The sequence below is a fragment of the Neomonachus schauinslandi genome, chromosome 15, assembly GCF_002201575.2.
Source record: "Neomonachus schauinslandi chromosome 15, ASM220157v2, whole genome shotgun sequence".
Lineage (NCBI taxonomy): Eukaryota > Metazoa > Chordata > Mammalia > Carnivora > Phocidae > Neomonachus > Neomonachus schauinslandi.
The window spans coordinates 35,441,379-35,463,434 of record NC_058417.1 but is presented as its reverse complement, the minus strand read 5'-3'; the positions used below and the strand labels follow the sequence as shown (position 1 = coordinate 35,463,434).

Below are 22,056 nucleotides of genomic sequence, written 5' to 3'. Positions count from 1 at the left end.
CCGCCCAAGACCTCTTGGCTCCAGCTGGCGCAAGGGCATCCACTCTCTGCCTTTCAAAGCATCAGGAACCCCATTTCCCATCCATTCGATAAGCGCCCATCAGGCACTGCCTGTGCTGTTTGCTTTCCTGCTGCACTTGGGGGGCAGGAGGGGGAGAGGGAGGCCGACAGGACCCCGCCCAGGGTGAGGCTGAAGCAGGTGCAAGCGGAGGGGCTGAGCAAAGGCCAACCGCACCCAGCGCGCTGTGGAGGCACCGAGGGGGCCGGGACCTGGGGGCCAGGGGGCGGGCCTCGTGCCCTGAGTTCTGCCCCTTCACTGAGCAGCTGCCCGGTGTCCTGGCATGGTGGGGTCGCAGGCTTGGGGACACGGGGAGGTTAGCCATGCGGGGCGGGGGGGGCAGGGGGTGCTGTCTCCAGCACAGCTGTGCACAGAGTTCACTGTCGCTCTGTCTTCCCACCCTGGGAGCAGCTGGAGGGACCCCGGTGGGGTACAGCTACCAGAGGAATCTCAGCCAAACCCAGCGGTCACTTCTCCGTCCCTCCCTTGCCTCGGTTCCTTTGAGCGGCGGTTCCTCCCTCTTTCCTGATACTCCCCACACACCAGGGTTTATCGGAGTGAAGTTCAGAGGCAACCTCCATTGGCATCACCCGGCAGGGGCATATAAAAATACATAGTTGGGGGCTCCCGTCTCCTGAAAAGCTCGCTGGGTGGGATTCTAGAATCTGCATGTGTTGTAAGAACCCCCACTCTACTTGGCACGCTCAATTGTGAGAACCCCACTGCTGCCACAGCTTCCAGGACCGGCCTGCCTGCCCTCCTTGCCCCTGGCAGCCCCAGAACCCACTTCCCTCCCTGCCCCCTGCCCCCCGCCCCCCGCCTTTGGTGCTCACCTCAGCAAGCATCCTGCCTTGTTGTCCACGCCAGAAACTTATACTCAACTCCTTTTCTCCCTTCCTCTCTCTTCTCAGCAACAACCACAACCTGATTATTTCGCCTCCTAAAGACGTCCTTGGCGTCCCCCCTCTCTCCCCAGACCCTTGCCTCCATCCCCTAACCGGTTCCCTCCCTTTCCCTCCCTCTAGTCTCTCCTCTTTCCAGTCTCTCCAAAATACAATCTGACTATATTCACCAGCCCCCTGAAAACCCTTCAAAGGTCCTAGCGCATGACCCTCCCGCTCCTGCCTCTTCTCCCCCCCCATCCTCCCCTCCATGCTCCAGTGACAGCACACGGCTTCTGCTTCCAGCCTCCTACCTCTGACCAGTCAGTGCCCTCTGCCAGGAATGGCCCTTGCCTGGCTGACTCCTCCTCACGGCTTCGGCGTCACCTCCTCCAGGAGGCCATCCCTGATGCTCCCGGATCCTGCCCGCACTGTACTTGGTGCAGCCATAACGCCTGTTACAGGGATCCGTTATTCCACTCACCACACTGAACTACCATCATCGATTTCCGTGTCTCGGTTGCACACTAGCCTGTGAGATCCTTGAGGGCCGGGATGGTGTCCCATCCATCTCCGTATCCCAGACCCTGGCCTCGCACCTAGCACCGAGGACAGGCTCAGCTAGTGCTAGATGGATGAATGAAGGGGGGGGGGAGCCCGAAGGAAGTGAGAGCCAGAAATGGCCGAGAGGGCAGGGAGGGCAAGCCTGGCAGGAGGCACAGCAGAGCAGATGTGTGGGAAGTAGAAAAGCGAGAACTTCCCTTTATTGCACTCCCACGACTGCCCGAGAGCCATTGTGCCTGAGCTTTGTTTGCACATTTGTCTCTTTTAGTTCTTGCAACAACAGATCAGGAAACTGGCATCAGAGAACCAAGCAACCTGCCCAAGGTCACACAGCTGGGCCTGGAGTGGAATCCAGGATTGTCTGGCCTGAAAACCTGTGCTCGTTCTCCTGAGCTGCACTGCTCTCCTGGGGATAGGACCTTCTGGGGATGGACAGGGAGTGGGCCCAGCTACGCCTCTGCCTGGCTGAGCGCTGGAACCAGCTGCCCACGCTCAGGCCAACAGCTTCTTCCTCCCAGCCGGACCAGAGGCTCAGAGGCCAAACAAAGATTTATCGGTTCCTTCTTCCCCTGACTTCGGGGGTCTTTGACAGACATGCACACACACACACACACACACACATCCCCCCACCAGGGAAGGGCTGCTGCATCCTGGTACTGCCCAGGGTGCCTGGGGAACACAGGGGGCTCTGCGATGCTGTCTGGGTTCTGCAGAATCTGTCTCCCTCATCACACTTGGCCCAGGCTGATATTAAGATTCATCTGCATTCCCCGCGCACCCGCCTGGCAGATGGTGGGGGAGGAGGCTGGGTGCGTGCTGGGGGCTGCGGCCAGAGACCAAGCTGGGCCTGGAAGGCCCCAGAGCAGAGTGCCCCCCGCTCCGTGTGCTCCCTGGGCCTCAGCCCAAGCTGGGGCCACTCCAACTGCTGGGGTACCTCCTCACCCTCACAGCCTCCAGGGGTGCTAGGACTTGACCTTTGCTTTTCCTAAGGACTAAAGAGGTCCTGGAATGCCAGCAAGGAAACACGGTTATAAGTGGGATGGTGGAGGATGGGACCCACCATTGGGGGTTTCAGATCAGGGTCCTGCTCTTCCTCCTTGCCCTGGAGATATGCAGAGGCCAGAGATAAGGAAGGACCCCGTGGGGATAGGAGCACAACGTCCCAGCCTGGTCACTCCCTGAATCACAGGAGGGGGAGTAGTGAAGAAGGCAGACACAGCCTCCAGGGAGACCTTGCCCGCCTCGGTCCTCAGCTTCTCAGGAGGCTTACCTCTAACCCCAGCCCCAGAATTCAGTCCGGCCCCTAGTGACCTTTTCAGCCCAGGGCTCTGGCCAAAGGTTTCCTGTCACAGTGATTGGACAGGGTGGGGGTGGGGGGTTATCCCAGCCCCTCTGAGTAAAGTAGAAGAGGAAAGAAACTGACATTATAACAAGGGAATAGAGGCTAGACACCTAGAAGAACTTCCTTCCGCACAGACGCAAGTCTTGCAGAACGAAAGTGACTTTCAGCTGTGGGGACAGGCTCCTCGTTATTGACATTCTTTTTTGGCTGTAGGAATGGGTTTGGAAAAAATAACCTTTCCCAAGTCCAGGTCTCCTGGGGCTCGGGGTAGGGCAGCTGATTCCCAATGCCCGCTGCGGAGGAACAGGCGTCTTGCCAGAGGGATGGAAAGGGTAGGGTCCCTATCCCAGGGCCACCACCCTCTCCCCTCCTCGCCGAGAGTTCCTCCGCCCCCGCGTCCTGCCCCCTTCGTCCTAGGTCCCCGGGCTGCGGGCCGGCAGGGGAGGAGTTAACTCCGGAGGTACCGGCTGGGCTCACCGTACCTGCCGCCGCCGCCGCCGCCGCCGGTGGGAGGGACGAGGAAGCGGGAGCCGCCAGGGCGCCAGGAGCGCTCCAGTCTGGCGGGGCGCTGCGCGGGGAGCGGGCGGCGGGGCCCGGCGCAGCCAGGGGCGTCCGCCAGGGGGCGCGCCGCGACGGGGCGGGAGGGGCCGTCTGGCCTGGGGAATTAGCGCCAGGGACGGGCGCGCGCGCGGGTCCCCAGCACATCTGGGCGAGAGCGGCGCCGCTGGACCGAGGGGGGCGCCGAGCGCAGATCTGGAGCGGCAGAGGCACCGCGCGGCTGGGGCCCTTCGAGGCGCTCGGGGCGCACATCTGGGACCTCAAGAGGGGGCTGCGCCGCGCACAGCTGGGCCGGGGGAGGGGGGCGACGGCTACACAGCTGGACCGGAGGGGGCGGGGTCGGTCCCGGGCGGCCGGCAGAGGGGAGGGCCGCGAGCCGCCGGGGACTGGAGCATGGGACGGCGCGCCTGAAGGAGCAGGGGCGAGGCAGGGGCCTGGGAGCCCGGCAGGAGAAGAGGAGAGCAAGGGGCCCGAGAGCAAGGGAGGAAGATGCAACTGACTCGCTGCTGCTTCGTGTTCCTAGTGCAGGGCAGCCTCTATCTGGTGAGTGGCCCGCGGGGAGCTGCGCGGAGGGGCGGGGGCCCGGAGGACGGGGGAGAGCCCGGAAACTTTCTCCCTTCTTCCCCCCCTCCCCCCCCGACATCCCCGGGATGGAGGGGAAGCCCGGAGGCCGGGGGAGAGGGCGGGTCCGAGGACCCAGACTGGACCGCAAGGGTTAATAGGGGCGGGGAGAGGGTGCTCGCCTGGCCCACCCACTCGGCCGCCGGCGGCGGGAGGTGCGACCAGCACGAGGGAAAAGGCCAGCCGCGGGGCGCCAAGGTTACTCGACCCGGTCCCGGCGCCCCGGGACGCGCAGAAGGGGAGTGGGGGTGGGTGGCGGAGCTGACCACCTGCCAGGTCTGGGGCCCTGGGCTCTTCTCTGACCTCAGGGACCCCGAGGGCCCGGGACCGGGGTCCCCCGGCGCGCGGAGCCTGTTCAGGCAAGGGGGGGCGGCCCCCCGCGGCCCCCGCTCGCGCCTTCCCTCCGGCTCCCTCCCTCCCCGCCTGTTGTTTTCCTCTCCTCTCCCGGCCGCGCGCAGCCCGAGCCCCACAGGACCTGGGCAGGCGGCTCCCGCCCCGGGCACCCGCGGCAGCTGAGCGGAGCGCCCCAGAGCCCGCTCCCCGTGCGCTCGCTCGCCGCGTCCCCGCCGCCCGGGACGCCCGGGAGTCCCACCCCGGCCCCCCGCCCCCAGTCCTGCCGTAGAGAAGCCTGGGCCCCACATCTGGACCTGCCCGTTTCCTCAAAACAACCCCCCTCGTGCCACCTCCCCTTTGCCACAGCGTGGAAGCACCCTTCCCTTCTCCTGTCCGCATCTGCGGCCCTTCTCCCCACCCTCCAGCCATTCAGCGGCGACCCCCAGGGCCAAGTAAACGCGGGGCTGCAGCCCCGGGCCCTCCTGGCTGTCCCTCTACCCTACCCCTGGGGCCTAGCAGGGAGGGCCATCTGGCACACCTCTGAGGGTCTGGGCTGGGCCAGAACGGGGGTGGGGGGAGACATGAAGACCCCGGGGGCCCTTTGGAGCCCTCCAGATCCCAGCCCTCGGGCATCCCCCCATCCTCACCCCGGGGGTCACCAGCAAACCCGAAGCTGCCTAGCTGTGAGCTGGGGCCCCAAGTGCTGGTAACAGGACACATAGGGCGAGTACTCTCTTCAGAAGCTGAGTAAGCACACACCAGGCGGCTGCCCTCAGGAAACCTCGTCTACTCCCTGCCGCCCTCCTGAGCCGTCCGGTGTCTGGGCCGGGTCACCCTGTCCTGCTAGCCCTCCCCACAGTTCCTCCAGGAGGCCTGCCCGGGTGTTGCCAGTTGCCAGAGCCGACCCAGCAGAGGCCGGCCAAGCCTTGGCAGTTTGGCGCAAGATTCCGGGTGGGGATGGGCTTGGATAAGAAGCTCCCCAAACAGACCTATCTTGTCCCTGAGGCCAGGAGTGAGCGGTGGAATGGGAGGGCGGACCCTATGTGACTCAGCCTTGTAGGGATGTCGCCTTTGAATCCTGGTGGCCTCATCTGTAGAACGGGCATAAGAACTCCCGTCTCGTGGAGCAATAGTGTCTGGGCACATCCTCATTGGTGACCCCCAGAGTTTTTGACCTTCCATATCTTGGCCATCCTGGGTCTGTTGGTTCTCTTAGCCTCAGAGGACAAAATATCCTAGGGTTAGGGGTGGTGGTGTCTCATCCGACAGACGAGGAAGTGCCAAAAAGCAGGGCTGCACCTCTCCCGTCAACCCCGGGGGCTCTCCCAGCATAGGGATGGAGCTTTCCTATTCTACTCGGGGCTCCTTGAGGGCAGTGACTGTGCCTCCCCATCATCACCTTGTGAACTTCTCGGAGGCGGGGAATTTCCTCTGTGAAATTGTGACCTTGTAGCCTCTCCTATAAGACTGGGGGCTCCATCAGCACAAGGCTACGCTTCTGATATCTGATGAGGACTCTCCCAAGATCGGGAGCTAGACCTCCCCCATCAGACTGGAGACTCCCTAGGGGCAGGGACAGTGTCTCTCTGGTCCACTGGAGAGAATTCTTGATCATCCTTCCAGACTTTGAGTAGTGGCCAAAGGCAGGACGGGGGTGGGGGGCTGGGGGGGTGACCTGAAAGTCAGAAGGTGAGCTGGGACCATGACACAAGGCAGAGTGTACACCCAAACCCTAGCGAAAGTGGGTGATGTGCAGGGGTCCCTCAGCCTCAGGTCAGTGGAAGGGACAGGCTGTTGGTGGGGAACAGGGACCGCAACTCCTGGGTCCTCCGGGGACAGGGCTCTCACTCTCCTCCCAACTCCCCCCACAGGTCATCTATGGCCAGGAGGATGGCCCTCCCGGCTCAGAGGACCCTGAGCGCGATGACCATGAGAGCCAGCCCCGGCCCCGGATACCTCGGAAGCGGGGCCACATCTCACCCAAGTCCCGCCCCATGGCCAACTCCACTCTCCTAGGGCTGCTGGCTCCGCCTGGGGAGGCATGGGGGGTCCTTGGGCAGCCCCCCAACCGCCCGAACCACAGCCCCCCACCTTCGGCCAAGGTGAAGAAAATCTTCGGCTGGGGTGACTTCTACTCCAACATCAAGACGGTGGCCCTGAACCTGCTCGTCACCGGGAAGATCGTGGACCACGGCAACGGGACCTTCAGCGTCCACTTCCGACACAACGCCACTGGCCAGGGCAACATCTCCATCAGCCTCGTACCCCCCAGTAAAGCTGTAGAGTTCCACCAGGAGCAGCAGATCTTCATCGAAGCCAAGGCCTCCAAAATCTTCAACTGCCGAATGGAATGGGAGAAGGTGGAACGGGGCCGCCGGACCTCGCTCTGCACCCACGACCCGGCCAAGACCTGCTCCCGAGACCACGCTCAGAGCTCGGCCACCTGGAGCTGCTCCCAGCCCTTCAAAGTCGTCTGTGTCTACATCGCCTTCTATAGCACAGACTATAGGCTGGTCCAGAAGGTGTGCCCGGATTACAACTACCACAGCGATACTCCCTACTACCCCTCCGGGTGACCCTGGGCAGGCCACAGAGGCCAGGCCGGGGCTGGAAGGACAGGCCGGCCCACAGAGGAGGCCATCTGGCTGGATACTGGGCAGGGAAAGGAAGGGACCTCAGGCAGGGAGTGGGGGGTGGAGAGGAGGAGATGCCAAGCGAGGCCAGGGCCAAGTTTCCAGTGGTGGCGGGGAAGGGGTCCCGAGTGCTGGCCCAGCCTGAGGCTGTGGAGCGACTGGGACACGGGAGCGCCTGAGGAGCAGTGGGTTCTCTGCGCAGCCCCGCAGGGCTTCCCCACTGAGCAGCAGGGAGATGCTGGGTCCTGGAGGCTTCTGGCGAAGGCAGACCAGTGTGGCCCCAATAAAGGGATGAAGAGGAGCCCAAAGCCTGGGCTCCCTCCTTGCCATCCCGAGGAAGAGCAGCAACAAGGAGAGGGGCATTTCCTCAGCGTGGACTCCAAGTAGGCGACAAAGGACGGCAGAGATGGGGCTGCCCGGGAGCCAGCTCTGGGAGCGGGGAGGGGCGGGGGGCAGGAGGAGCTCTTGGGCCCCACTGAGGGGACCTTGTCCTGGACTGTGGACTGAGCTTGGCTTGAGGCTGAAGTGGTGACCCTTGAAGTCTTTTTGATGTCTTGACAAATAGACCCTCTGTTCCCAGCCAGGCCATCCCTTTCCAAAATTCCCTCTCCTGCCATGGCTGCGTACCCCGTCACCCCCGCTCGCCCTTGTGCTGAAGGGACACCCATCCTTAAGCTGAGACAGAGGGTGATTGTGGTTCTCCCCACACCAAGGCCACAGATGGAAGCCTGTCCTTGCGCTGTGTCCCTCTGCCACCCCACCTCCTGCCGGCTCCTCTGGGAGTGTCCTTGTCCAGCCAGCGAGCCTTGCCTGTCAGCCTGGGGCTCCCCTGGATAGAGCCGGCACTCCCCTCTTGTCCTTGGCCGTGGGGCCGGGGGACGCCAGACTGTCCAGGGCGTGCTGGACCCGTTCCATGGTGTCTGTCTGTGGGTGCGGGAGGGGTGGGCGGGGTGTGGAATCACCTGATTGTCAACTTCTGTGTGCAGAGTCTTGTTCTGGAGCCGGGAATAAAGCTTTCCCAAGGCATTGGATTCCGAATTGTCCGGGGAGGAGGGAAAGGGCCCTGGGTGCCCCAGCGTCCAGCCAGCCCCGCCCAGATGGTGGCAGGACATGTCCTGGAGACCAGAGCTCCCTGAGGGCTCAGGGCTTCCCTCTCCGGCCCCCTTCCTGGAGCCATCGGGAAGGCTGGACGGACACTGCCTGACGCTCCAGCGGGGGGTGGGGGTGGCAGCTGCAGAGCAGCTTGGGGAAGAAAAGCTAGAAGGTGGGATGGGCCCTTGTGTTCCTCATTGCCTCCCTAGGCGGCCATCTGGGTGGGCCCGGGGTGGGGGGGCCCTTGCTCTCGCTCTCGCTCTGTCAGTATTTTGCTCCGTGGCCTCGGATAAGTCCATTCTCCTCTCTGGGTCTCTTTCCGCTTTTTGTAAAATGAGGAGCTTGCCCAACCCCAAGCTTCTCCCATGTGAGTGGGCCTCTGAGCCACTGAGAGTGTTGGTTAACATGCATTTCTGGGCTCCGGAGTGTCTAATTCGGTAGGTTTGGGGTAGGGTGTAAGGATTTGCCTTTCTGACGAGGACCCAGGGAGACACCGATGCTCCTGGCACCAGGGACCACACTCTGAGGACCACTCATATGACCTCTCCGTTCCTCTCTGGCTCTGGTTCCCCGACATGGACAGATACCTGTGAGGCGCTCTCCCACCTGTGACTTCCAGCTGCTTCTCCTGCGCAAATCTCCTGGAAGGGTCCTTTCAGAGAATCGGGGTATTGGGGTTTCAGTCTGATGACGTGCTGGTGCAGGAACAGGCTGGGTTGGGGGGAAGTGGGGACAGAAGGAGGCTTGAAAGCAGCTATTGCCCTGCCCCCAGCCGAGATGAGGGCCTTGGGATGGGTGTCTGCCGGTGGCGCCTGGCCTGGGAATCAGCTGGGCCCTTTGGGGCTCAGTGAGCAGAACGCTGAGCCCCAAGTACCAAGATCACAGTGCCCTCTCTGAGGTCATCCTAGGTCTGCTCGCTTGGGAGGGCAGCACTCAGGTCCCCTGGGTCCCTTTTGGCCATGCACAGCGAGGAGAGTCCTAGCATGAGGGGAAGGGGGTCCTGCCGCCCCCCGCCTGTCTCCCCCTGCACACCGGCACTCAGCACGGCCCAGTGCTCTCCTCAGTACAGAGCAGAGCTGGACGAGGCCTTAGCAGCCTCCTTGCTGTATGAAGTGACCCAGAAAGGGCACATGACTCAAGCTCACACTCCTGTTGCAGCGTTCCCCTGCACCATGCCTCCTGGGGCCACCTCTCCCCAGCAGAGATTTGAGACACACCCCCGCCTCGGCCATGGGGACAGGTGCTCAGAATTCAGACAGGCCCAGGGGCTCAGGCTCTGCCCTGGGGGAAGGGGGTGCTGGAATCTGGGGTACTCTCTCACCTGCGGATGCCCCCCAGGCCCCACCACCTCCCACAGCCGTGTGGGCGCTGGAGGAAGAGAAGCAGGCCAGTGGTCCTGAGGCCTCCTCACCTGGCCTGGCTGAACTAGCAGCAGGCCCGGGGGACACTGCCCCACCCCCTCTGGCTCCTCTTTTGTGGAGAGCCAGATGCCGCGGACAGCTGGAGGGCTGGCCCGCCTGGCACACATTCCGCCTGAGCGGCAGGTGGGGGGGGGGCATTTTAATAATTTCATTTCACCCTCGCGCCCACTCGGCTGCCTCATCCCTCCTTTTCTGCCTTCCCCACTAACCTGGCTGCTCCTCTCAGCTAGGATCTTGCTAATAGATTTTCTCCTGAGTTGTAATTCTTTTGGAATAGACCTCTGGGCCCTGATATTCTTGCCACCCGCCGATATTTCCTATGTCCCCTTAGACCTCACAAAGGTAAGGGGTCTATCCAACTGCCTCTCGTTAAGAAGGCACCAACCTCTGCTCCCCTTGGTGAGTGATGTCTGTGACATCTTCCCAGGGGAGATGGACCCCCAGTCACTCCCAAGTGCTCTCTGATCATCTGATCTTGCCATTCCAACACAGGGGAGTGGATTCCTCTGGAATGAACCTGTCTCCTCTCCCAGGAAGAAGCTCTAGGTCCTATCCCCACCCCTACCCTTCAGTGACAAAGCTTTTGGTCCCATGGTCCAGCTCCCCAGTCTGCTCAACCCAGCTGGGGAGCTGCCCCAGGGCAGAGTCCTTGTCTCCTTCATCCGAGTGGAGCAAGCTTTGAGGTCACAGCCCATATCACCCTATGAGACTGAGGAGCCAGGGTCTGTCACCCCGTGAGGCCGGCACTGTGCCTCCCTCATCAGACTGGTCTCCCGAGGGCAAGAACGGCAATATGGACACAGGTGGGAAAGCTTGCCCTCAGAGCACCTGGAGGCTGCCTCTGCCCTTGGGCCCTGGGCACAGGTATTGTCTAGGCCTCAGTGTCCCCGTCTCTGACGGGGTGAATCTTCCCAGCAGTCTGTGAAACTAACAAGAGGGAATCCGTGTTGGGTCAACTGGTAGCAAAGCCGAGTCTTCCTCTGAATGAAGCTTGAGGCAAACACAGTAGGTGTCTAGGTCCCTCCTCTCTCCTCCTTCCCCCTCAGTTTTCCTCCCTGGGATGAGCAAGTGGGAACTGAGTCACCCCCTTCCCCATCCTTGGCAGGGATGCTGGTGACCTCGCATGTAGCAGTCTCCCGAGGCGAGGCCCGTGGCTCAGAGCTGCACGAGGTGGTGGGTGGGTAGGGAAGTGGGGGAAGGGGTGTATGGAGGGTGGAAGCAGCTGAGGGTCAGGGGGTGACCGGGGACCGGTCGTGTAGGGGCTTGTGGGAGGTGTAGGGGCTTGTGGGAGACACCCGAGAACCAGGTGCTCCGGGTTGGGAAGTGATCCAATGCCATGGCGGGGAGTACGGGAGAGAAATGTTACTTCCAGAGACTGAGTCCCGGGGTCCGGCAAGGAGAACGGGGGCTGGGGCGACAGGCGAGGAGAGGCCCCACAAGGAGGAGGCGAGATTGGGGTGGGGTGGCCCCTACCAGTTCCTGGAGAGGCAGCTGCCACCATCCGCTGGAGGAGACCCGGCACTCGGTGGTCGGGGGCTGGGCTCTGGTTCCACCGGACCCCGGTTTCCTGTCGGCCGGCCAAGCTCAAAATGCAAGCGACGGATGCCTACTTCAAAGCTCTCCAGTGCACCATGTCGGGGCCATCTCCCGAACCACGGAGGTTGCCCCCGAACTGACAACATGTGTGCCTGTAGGAACTGACATCTGCGTCCCCATTAGCTGGGTGGCTTTGGGCAGAAGACATCATCTGCCAGAAAACCTAGGGATCTACCTACATTGGAGCACTGGGGGGGGGGGGGGGGGGGTCGGGGCGGGAATTAAGTGACTTCGTCGACAAATGTTACCTCTTCCTCCTTTGTTTTGCGACGTGGGTATACGTCCACTTCAGCCTTGCTCCTGGTGCAGCTGGAAGGGCCCCCAGGGCTGGAGCGAGGAGCCCGGGCTTCTCATAATGCAGGAGGCAGAGGCCGCTAACTGTCCCATATTAGCCATTTCCCCCTTTTCCATAGGAATGGACTCCTCAGTGTTTAGCTGGGCATATGGCTGCCTGAGATAAACACTACATCTCTCTGCCTCTCTTGCCCCTGGATGTGGTCCCGTGACTGAGATCTGGCCAGCGACACGTAAGCCAAAGGGCTATTTGGCAACTTCTGGGAAGAGTTGATAAGACAGTTGAAGGACAGTTCTTGCTGCCATCAGAGACCATGGGCCTAAGAGTCACATCCTGCAAGTGGCAGAACAATGAGCTGGGGGAAGGCTTGGTTCCTGAACGCCTCGTCAAATAGGAAGTGGTGTGGACCAGAAACACCATGCTAGCGCTCGGCTGCCTCCCCCTTCGGCCTTTTCTGTGAGAGAAAAATCAAATGTCTGCCTTATGGAAGCCACCGTGTTTCGGGTCTCCGTTTCTTAGTTGAATCTATCGCCACCTGACCCAGTGGATGTGTTTGAGCGCTCCCCTTCTGCGGATCTGTTTCCTCATCTGGGGAAATGAGAGAAAGCTCCCGGATCTTGCCACACATCGGTCAGGTTCTGTAGGCTGGCGGGCGAGAACGAACTTGGGAAAGCTCTCCCCCGGCTCCCTGGCATCGGGGCACAGAGCTTTCGTTTTCGGGGTGCCATGAGTTGCTGTGGCATGGCCAGGAGCCCCCGTCTGAAAGGCCTCCAGTCCCCAAGTTCAACCCCCGCACGTCTGAGTCCCCATCCGCATTCTGATGTTGGTGACACACAATCCTCGTTAAGGGCCTGGCTGATCCCAGCCAGATGGGATCCTAATTTAATTAAAACCCTTTAATTACCTGCAACAACACAGCTTTGGAAGTCCGGTGCAGGAGGGCCCCTGTGATGGGAGGGGAGAGGGCAGGACAGAAGGGTGGCTGCCCTCCCATCACCCCGCGAACCAGGCTTTCGGGATGGTTCATCCCACCCAGTGGACAAAAACTGCCCAGAACAGCCAGTGCAGCCCCCGCCTCTGACTTGGGCTGCAGCCAAGCCGGGGAGCCGGGCCAAGCAGGCCCCGGGGAGCAGAGCAGCAGGCTCTAGAAACTGATGCTGGCAGGTTGGTGTGGTGCTTTGCACCGGGACCACCACAGGCTGCAGAAGCTCAGGTCTGGGCTGCCTGAGACCCTGGCCCCGCCCAGGACACTGGGTAAGAACAGGCATGCTTCTGATTCCTCCCCCCAATTAGCCCAGCCTATTCAGAAACAGGGGTACCTCCGCATCCACCAAAGCCATGCCCCGCCCCTGAGAACAGGGTCTTCCCTCCAGGTGTCATCCCCCTGGGGAGGGGGATGAAAGCGAGAAGCTGAGGTGGGCTGCAGATGGCCACGTTGTTTCCTGGGTACCAGTAAGGACCGCCACGGCACTGGGCCTCAACTGGCTCCTCCCTAGGAAGGCAGACGGAAGGGGCCCAGGCCAGAGCCCACCAAGCCTTGGCAGGGGCAGATTCTGTGAGCCAGGCTATTCTTAAGCCTTGTGGACATCATACACTAATACCCATCTGTTCTCCCTTAGTGCTCATTCATTCAACAAATACTGTTTAATAAAGCCTCTGAAAGTTCCAGCAGGTCTCCATGGTGCCAGGAGATCCAGAAGAGGTTTCGGTTCATACCTGAGCCACGGCCGTCAAGGAAACGTTCTATTGGGGTCAGCATGATGTCAGTGGCTGGAATTGGAGCAAGAAACCCGAAGGGGAAGGAGAAACGCAAGGGGAAAGATTAGGAATCATTAGGCCCTGCCACTCTACACCCCAAAGCTTCTCCTTCCAAAGCTGAGCTGGGGAGACTCCGTACTTTGCTCTGTTGGACACACTCCCCGGGACCTAGGCCTTTCTGCTCCCACCCTTCCCACCACTTTCCCCTCTTCTTGCGCTCAGCCTCACCCTGTGCTCCGTCCCGTGTCCTCTGCTGTCCCCTGGCCCCCCACAGCTCCCTCTGAAGATCCTGCTCCTATCTCTGACTCTGGTTGAGCCTGCAGTGCTGTGTCCCTGCCAACTTGGGGACCGTAACAATAGGATATGTGGATATCCCCCCTAGACTAATGAGGGACTGGACACGGGAGCTGTTGCTCCCTCGGAATGAAACGGAGACTCCGTGAGGGCAGGGGCTAGGTGCCAATAGCCAGCTGGCCTGCAGGCTCCCCAGAGGCAGAGGCCCTTCCTCCAAGGCCTAGCTAATGAACTACCCGCACCCCAGTGTCCTGCACACCGAACCCTCCATGCCCAGGCATGACCACAGCTGGGGAGGGGAAGTGACGACAGGAGGACAAGCCGCTGTCCCCACTTGCCATGCCCGATCTCCTGGCTAGGAGAGAGCCCCACCCCTCCACCCACCTGACCCCGGGCATTGTATGTTGTCTTCTCTAGAAGGGTCCTCAGAGACCCAGGTTAGCTCCTGGGGCACAGTGAGGGGTAGGGTCTCGACCTGAATCACTGAGAGTCATGGGAAAAGCCAGGGCCCTCTGGATCCTAACCCAGTACCCGCTTTTTCCATTAAACCAGTCTTCCTTGCCCCAGATCCCCTTCGTGGCTTACAGGGTAGCCCCACCGGGGGAAGAATGGCCTGCTCAGTCCCAGGGAGCCAGGGCTCCCCCACCTTGGGGTCAAAGCAAGGCCATGCCCCAACTATGATGTGTTTGGAGAGAGTTGGGTATACTTCTTAGTTGCCATGTGATCTTGACCTAGTCTCACCGGGGCTTCCCTGGGCCTTGGATGGCAGTTCTTTTCCCCACCTGCTCACATGGTTACAGTATGGGACAAACGGACTCTGAATGGCGGCACTATGTCAGGCAGGCCTACTGGCATCTAGCACCGCCCGGCCCTCCGACCCACCTGCCGGGGCCCAGGGGCATCCTAGAGCCTCACAGGAAGGGGGAGAAACCTGGTTTCTCTTTCTTTTTTTGGGTAGGCTGTGTAGGGTAGTGGTTGCGAGCATGGATCCTGAAGCCAGGCTGCCACTTCCTAACTGTAGACCTTGGGCAAGTTACTGAACATCCCTGTGTCTCGATTTCCCCATCTGTAAAATGGGGATAATCTTTACCTATCGGAGGGCTGTGCTGAACTGGAATGTGTGTGGCAATTGGAACTGTGTTTGGCACCGGGGCAGCGATCAGGGGAGCTGCTCTGAAGAGTCCCACAGTATGGCCCTCCCGATCTTGGCCCAGCCTGGGAGGGAGGGAACGAGGGAGAAGAACGGCCATGGGCACATTCATTCCTCGCTGCAGGAAGAATGTGCGGGAGAAAACCGCACAGGGGAGGTCAGAAGTCTGTCATGTCTACAGAGGATGATGCATACAAAGGAAGCTACTTTTGTTTTCCTTGGTTCTGCCTAAGAGACGGGGCCCTTGGTGGCGTTGCTACTGCTCCTTGGTCCCAGAAGCCCATGTCTGCACTCCAGAAGCCCTGTGGTGCACTAAGGAGGTTCATCTGTGTTCGCCCCGCCCGAGACCTCTCCTTGTAAATGTAACACAAGGCTCAGAGGATGCAGGTGGCCACAGGGTCTTTATTTAGAAGCACGGAATTACAGAGCAGGCAGCCAAGCGTATGGAGGCAGCCTGCCCGGGGCCCCTCCTGCCTTACGTCGCCCTACCCCCTACCTTGCCTGTCTTCGTCACCTCCACCCGTCACCTCCATCTGTCACCTCCACCCTACGGATCAGTTTCTCATCAGCCTGGAGGGCCCGTAGTCCCTTGTCGGTACCCCCTGAGAACTAGGCGTACGAAGCATGCCCATCTCGGACTGTACCCCTGAGGATGAGTCCCCCTGAGGACTGGGCCTTGTGTGACCCATTTCTTCCACACTTTGAGAAGGGCCAAGGGCATGGGGTACACACACAACCTAGCCAGTCGATCTTGACTCACAGACGACCCCTGAACTTCATGGCTATCGTGGGACCCTTTCACAGGGACAAGAAGGGGAGAGACACAGGTCAAGAGGGAGCTAACCCCTGCTGGGCAGCATCTACACAAGACAAGAACGGTGCTGGTTTGGGGAGACAGGGGCTAGGCACGGGATACAGGAGCATGGAAGGGTATACAAATGCCCCATTTACCAGTCTTGGCAGCACCAGGCCTGGGATAGGAGGGGCTGCTTACTCAGGCTCTGCCATCTGCCTCAGCTCAGCAGAGATCAGCACTGGAGGGCTCGGTGTAGGCAGGCTTTTTTATTTTTTTAATGCGGCAGGATCAGGCTCAAGATGTCACTCCAGTGAGCCGGACTGGAGTCGGGGGGAGAGAAATGTCTAGGAAAACAGGGGAGAAAGAAATGGAAGCTTCCATGCTCCAGGAGGAGGGAAGGACAGGGAGTAGAGAAGGAAGGAAAAAGGAAGAGGAGCCCAAGAAGGAAACTGGTGTGGAGATGGACTTGGTTTAGCGACTATGCCTCATCCATCCTTCCCCGGCCCCTCAGAAGCCAGCAAGAGTCCGAGAAACAGGGCTCCTGGGTCCCAGAGTTACTCTTCTCACATCTGCAAGCCCAAGGGCTTCTGCCCCGCCTCCCACCTTCCTCTCTGGAATGCCTAATGCCAAGCACTGCTGGCTTTCCAAGATGGTGACAGTGGTGACAGGGGTGACCATACACGCGCTATCCCAGGTGACTGAAAGATTTGGTGCAAGCGGACTCCTTCCTGGGACCTCTGCAGACTTCCCCTCCTCCACACACGCCCGCAGCCTAAGAACTGGGAGCTCACAGGACACCAGGCTCTCGACGCAGGTCCTCTCCCCACAGGGAATTCTGCTTCAGACGATCCCCCCATGCTCCCAAAGGTGCCCATTTCAGTGTCTCATCAAAGATTTATATTCCATTCCAAGAAATCCTAAAAGGGAACGGACTCCGAAGGCTATATATGGGGTAGGCTGGAACCAGCGCGAATTATGTGGTGATCACATTAACATTAGAAGCAGTGTGTCTTTCTTGTTCAATGGCAGTCACTGAATTAAGGACTTGACATATGTTTTCTCATTAATTTCCCAAGAGAACTCTATGCAGGATGCCCATTTTATAGATGAGAAAATTAAGGCTTACGCAGGCAAGTACTTTGGCCAGGACCACGAGTGGTGGCGGGAGTGCAGAGCCAGGCTCCCAGACTCCAGATGCTGTGCCGCCAAACACCGGCCCGGGCTGGACCCTCCGTGCTGCACTCAGTTCAGACCACTCCTCCACCCCACCCCGCTCCCAGCAATTCTCAGCCATTGGCCTTATTCCCTACGTAACACCGGAAAACATACAAGTCCCCAGGGGCAACCTTGCTCAACTTCCCACCCTCACACAAAGGCGCCTGTGTGCAGGACTCTCCTCACACCCAGAGAAGGTCCCTCCTCTTCCTTCTTCAGCCCCCCAACCCCCTGCGTGCTCAGGACCTCAGGGCACGGACCATCCCTTCTCTACTGGAGCCTTCCCATCAGCTTTAAACAAATAGGTTTTGTCCTCTGGAAAAGCCCACCTCCCTCTCCTCATTTCCCTCCTCCAGGCACTGCCCGAGCTTCTTCCTCCCTGCACAGCCATACCTGAAGCCCGCGCCTGTCCTCCCTGCTCATCCCTCACCTCCCCCCTAACTCCCCACCCCCCCCCCCCCCCCCCCCCCCCCTCCCGGGTCCCTTCCCTGAATGACCCTGGCTAAGGCCACCAATGACTTCCATATTGCTAGATCCAACGGGCATTTTTAAATCCTTGTTCTTATTTGACAGCATTTGACACTTTTAACTCTTTCGTATTGGTCCTCTTGACTGATTTTCTTCCCATCTCCGGCCACTTCTCCTTCGTGACTTACCTTCCTCTACCAGCCTTCAGAGCTAAGGGTTCCTTAAGGTTTAGTCCCAGGCCCCCTTCTCTCCACACTCTGTATTCTTTCTTGGATCCAACACACCCAGGGCTTCAGTTCCACCTATAGACCAGTATCTCCTGAACCTTCTCTCCAGTCCCCATTTCCCCTCTGAATGCTAGGCTCATACATTCAACAGCCCACGTGATGCCTCCACTTGGATTTCTCAGGACAACTCATGATCAGCAAGTCAGATGAAATCAGTGATCTCATTTCCCTCCAGCCTGTTTATCTTTCCATCCGTCTCTTTTTGGGGGGACTCCATCCTGGTGGCTTCTTTGTCCCTACTCTATCCAACCATCATCAAGTTCTGCCAAATCTGCTCCCTAAATCTCTCTCAAATGGATCTACTTTTCAGCTCTACCACCTCCCCAGTGCAAGTTCTGTTATCTCTGGTCTTCCACTGTCACCACTGTCAACATTAACTTTTCTAAACTCTAGCCAGAGATCTTATTAAAATGAAATCTTGCCACCCTCTTCTGCCTAAACCTCTTCAATGATTTCCCACTGTTCTCAATTAAGTACCTAAATCCTACACGTGACCTAGGGAGGTGCTCCCAGCTCCGGCGTCTAACTCACTGCCACGCTTGTCCGCAGGCCAGCCACCCAGCCTCCCGGGTTCCTCGAGTACACCGAGCTCCCTCCCGATGCTCAGGACTTCACCGTGCCATTTCTTCTGGGCAGAATGTGCCTCCCCCACCTTCCCAGGCTCACAGCCCTTTACCCTTCAGCTCTCACTTCAAAAGCTGCTTTCTTAGGGAAGCCTTCTGGATCCCCCAGATGAATTCCCTACTCACAGGCTCTCGCAGTGCCCCATACATTTCTTTCAGAGCACTCAGCATGGTTTGACATCACGTATCCGTGAGATCATTAAGGATGCTCTCGCCTCATCAGACTCTAAGCTCCATGGAGGGCAGGGAGCAGTTGGGGGAACTCCCTGTTAACCCCTAAAAGCTAGCCCAGCCCCTGGCACATCATATACTGAAGGTGTAAATGAATAATTAGCAAGGAAAATGGAAGAGAATTCATTCTTACAAGGCCACACCGAGGCAAGGGTCTTAGACTTAGGTTGGAGTGGAAGGCCCTGGGGATCACCCAGTGGTATGCTGACCGCTCCCAAATGCTTGTGCTCCTTCGCTTTTGTTCAGAGGTCATGGGGGCAGCAAGGATACTCAGTGATCACATCCCTGGAATGACTGGAGATTACACTGGATCATGTTGTCAGGGGATATGCCTATTTTTCATTAGTGGTTCAATAAAATACTTCTAGTACTGATAAGAGATAGAAATAAAATGTTTATTTACCCAGAGAGATTAAAATGTGTAACAGGACTATCGGTTCACGTTATCAATGTCATTCAATATCTATAGATTTCTTAAATGGGTTTGAACTGCATGGGTCCACTCACGTGCAGATCTTCTTTGATATGGTGCAGTACTACTGTAAATGCATTTTCTCTTCCTTATGCTTTTCCTAATAATATTCTTTTCTCGAGCTTGAATACAGCATATAATACACATACCAAATATGTTCATCAACTGTTATTAGTAAGGCTCCTAGTCAACAGTAGGTTATTAATCATTAAGTTTTGGGGGAGTCAAAAGTTACATGCAAATTCTTGACTGCACAGTGGGAGTGAGGGTTGCCTCTAATTCCCTTGTTGTTCAAGGGTCAACTATACTTCATTTTACCATTAAACTAAGGAGTTTAGGGCATTTGTAAGTGCTGTGGGATAACAGGAAATAATGAGGTGCACAGATGTTGGGAGCACAGATTTGAACCACACCACTGGTGCGTGCTAGAGCTGGTTCACCCTGGCTGTCTAGGTGAACGGCGGACAACATTTTTAAGAATTTTGAGAGCTGGTTGTTAAATAGCCAATTAAAATTTAAATTATGTTAACGTGCAATTAACAGCAAAGGTAATAAATGCTCCAAATTCATCTCTTCCAAATTCCTTCCCATTCTACTATTGCCTACGCTTTTGAGGTTCTATAGGTCTACTGTATCTGCATGGTGGAAATACTAGGCAGCAGTGAGCTGTGTGCTTTCCAATTCTGCGCTCCTGTGATGTCACCTTTGAAGTCTGAACTGGGCCCTGGTGGGAGTATTTACACCATGGAAATTGGCAAAGCTACCAATCACGGCGTACATTTTGGGGTACTAAATGTTATACCTTTTGGTAGCTCACCGCTGAGCCAAACCACTGGCTCCTTAAAACATTTTAAAGGTCTCTAGTAAATGTGAAGCAAACTTTTACTTGGAAGATGGATAGGTTGAAGAAGTACAGAAACATATGTCTGTCTAAATTTAGGAAATCATTCTCAAAATTGTGTTAAGGGCTGAAGGTGATTGTTTTCTTCTTCAACTTAAAAGCTGTAACTATTCTACATACATTTTATTACAAAAATCAGTTACTGAAATGTAATTTTATGGAACAACCTGTACATGATGACTTCTAGACAAAAATAAACGTGTTGACTAAATTGAGGCGTAAGTCCTTAAGAGTGGGCGGGAGAGATTCCTTTTCTCTCTCCCTGCCAAACTTCTGGAAAGCATAGCTTCTACTCATTCTATATTTGCTTACCTTCTCATCAGTCTCGGCTTCTGCCTCCTGCCTCCACCATTTGACAGAAACTTCTCTCAGGTAACCACTGACCTCCTTACTGCAAAAATTCTGTTCTTCTCTTCAGTTCTCAATGTTATGACCTCTCTGCTTTGTTTCTGAGGCCCACTCCCCTGCCTCCTCCATTAGACTGAATTGGTAGAGCAGAAATCTCACCCTCCACCCCAATCCTAGCCTAGCACAATATTTGGTACCTTCTGGGTGCTCGGCCATTGTTTGCTGAATCGCTGGCCTAAGTTTAATCCCTGTGACTTGAACATGTTGTCTCACTTGACTGGATGTCTGGTTTGCTCAGACATCAAAAGAAGGTGAACCGTGGTGGGGGGGGGGGGGGGGCTTCTTTCCCTTTGGCTTGTCAAGAGCTCACCTTTAAGGTCTTGAGAAAGTTACAACTCTCCCCATTTCAACTCAGGTGTGTGTCCACTTCACTGCCAGGCAAACTCTTGGATTTTCATTTTCTCTTTGGGCCTTGGGCCTAAGGCCCAAAGCTACTCCTTTGCCGTCTGTTGCTTATTAGCTCAGAGCCAGGTTGAGTGACCTTGAGCAAGTTACGTTATCACCTTCCCAAGCTATACGACTGGGATGAATGGGAACCGTGCAAGACAAGCTGGCAGGTGTTCAGAACTCCTGCGAGCTCTGTAAACCGCGGGTCCTGATGCTACATTCCTGTACTTGAGTTACACGTATTTTATCTTCATAATGCTTTCCCCCTAGAGTTGATCCCCTTCAACTCCTTAATCATTTCTGTTGCTTGTGCTGCATTCCCTCAAGTCTATAATTCTTTTTTTCCTAGAGCTGCAGGAATCAGAACCAAACAGGATTCCAGATGCTGCTTTCCACTCCAGCATTATGGGATTTACAAAGGGGGAGCGGCTCAGCGGCATAAGGATCCCATCAGTCAACAACATTCAAGTTTCTGCTCTCATCTCGAGGTCAAAGCTTCTGGTTCTCCCAGCTCATTATCCCAGATACTGATCGTCCTACATTTGCTTTCTTGCTCACTGCCTCTGTGAGGTGTCCACCTATTGGGTCAAAGGCCTCAACGTGGTGCGGTCACCTCTGAAATTAAAAGGGGGAAAACACATCCACCCTGTGCATACATGTACATAAAGAGCAGTCCAACGATCCTCACCTGAATGTTAGATTAGTCAGCAAGCCATTAGAAATGAATCTAAATGATGTAGGACAGAGTTCAGTGAAAAGTCATGAGATAAAGGAAACACACGGGGCCCGGGCTGATTAAAAAGATAATTGGTTGTGGAAAATAAGGTTGGGCTCCAGCCAAGAGTTTGTCTTTGACGAAGATAAACCAAAGGATCCAATACAGTTATGTTGGGGGATTTCGCTGCTGTTCCTGTCTAGGAGTTGAGCAGCCAGAACAAAGCAACAGTCAGTTTTAAAGTGCAGCTCGACTCCCCCTCTGTTTGTTGTTCTGCTCATAAACATACAAGCTGTTTCCTTTCATCTGCACAGGCTCACACAATACGGAGAACCCACAATAGGTTTAAACCAGATTTATAAATGGATGCGCAGAATGGGGAAGCCAGAGATCTTTTGGCCTAAGAAAGGATCTTGACGTCCTCGGCTAGAATTAAAAACGACAACAAAAAAAAAACAAAACAAAACCACAAAAACCCACAAGACTCTCTTCTAAAGACCCGCAAGCCCAGCAGACTAGCCAGTGATCAGGAAGAGAGAGGCCTCTCTCACCTGAATTGTTAAATCCCATTAAGGTGTTGGAGATGCCTAATAGCAACACAGACAGGTTTCATCTGCACACAGGGAACGGGAAGATATCCCATGGATGGCCAGATATAGGGGGGCTGACAACAGGGAGGAGGGGGAGTGGGGAACGATGCCAGATACTCTATTTGGACCTCAAACCTCAACTCCAAAGGTTCTGTGAAACCACTTGCCAGAAATATTGTTTAGAGAAATAAGCTCTCTCCTCGTGGACTTGCCATCTCCAACTGTCCCACCAGCACGGACATCTGTGCAGTGACAGCACGTGCCCCAGACTGTGGGGTTAACTTGAATTAAATTTCAGATGTGGGGGAGCTGAGGGAGGGGGTGGTGGCGGTGGGAGGTTTATGGACAGTACGCTGGGGCTCTGATGT

The 22,056-nt window shown here is 57.2% G+C and overlaps 1 protein-coding gene across 1 annotated transcript; it reads left to right on the top strand.

The window, feature by feature from the left end:
- The first annotated feature begins 3,844 nt into the window (after positions 1–3,844).
- Positions 3,845–8,009, top strand: NXPH3 (neurexophilin 3). The gene is made up of 2 exons (XM_021704308.1): positions 3,845–3,945; positions 6,228–8,009. The coding sequence occupies exons 1-2, from the start codon at positions 3,892–3,894 to the stop codon at positions 6,930–6,932; spliced, it is 759 nt and encodes a 252-aa protein (XP_021559983.1). The 5' UTR covers positions 3,845–3,891; the 3' UTR covers positions 6,933–8,009.
- Positions 8,010–22,056: the final 14,047 nt, after the last annotated feature.

What these genes read in the sequence shown, in the direction of transcription:
- NXPH3 (XM_021704308.1), top strand. Translation starts at nt 3,892, where the DNA reads ATGCAACTGACTCGCTGCTGCTTCGTGTTCCTAGTGCAGGGCAGCCTC. An exon ending in TGCAGGGCAGCCTCTATCTG is followed by an intron (nt 3,946 to 6,227) that starts GTGAGTGGCCCG and finishes CTCCCCCCACAG; the next exon opens with GTCATCTATGGCCAGGAGGA.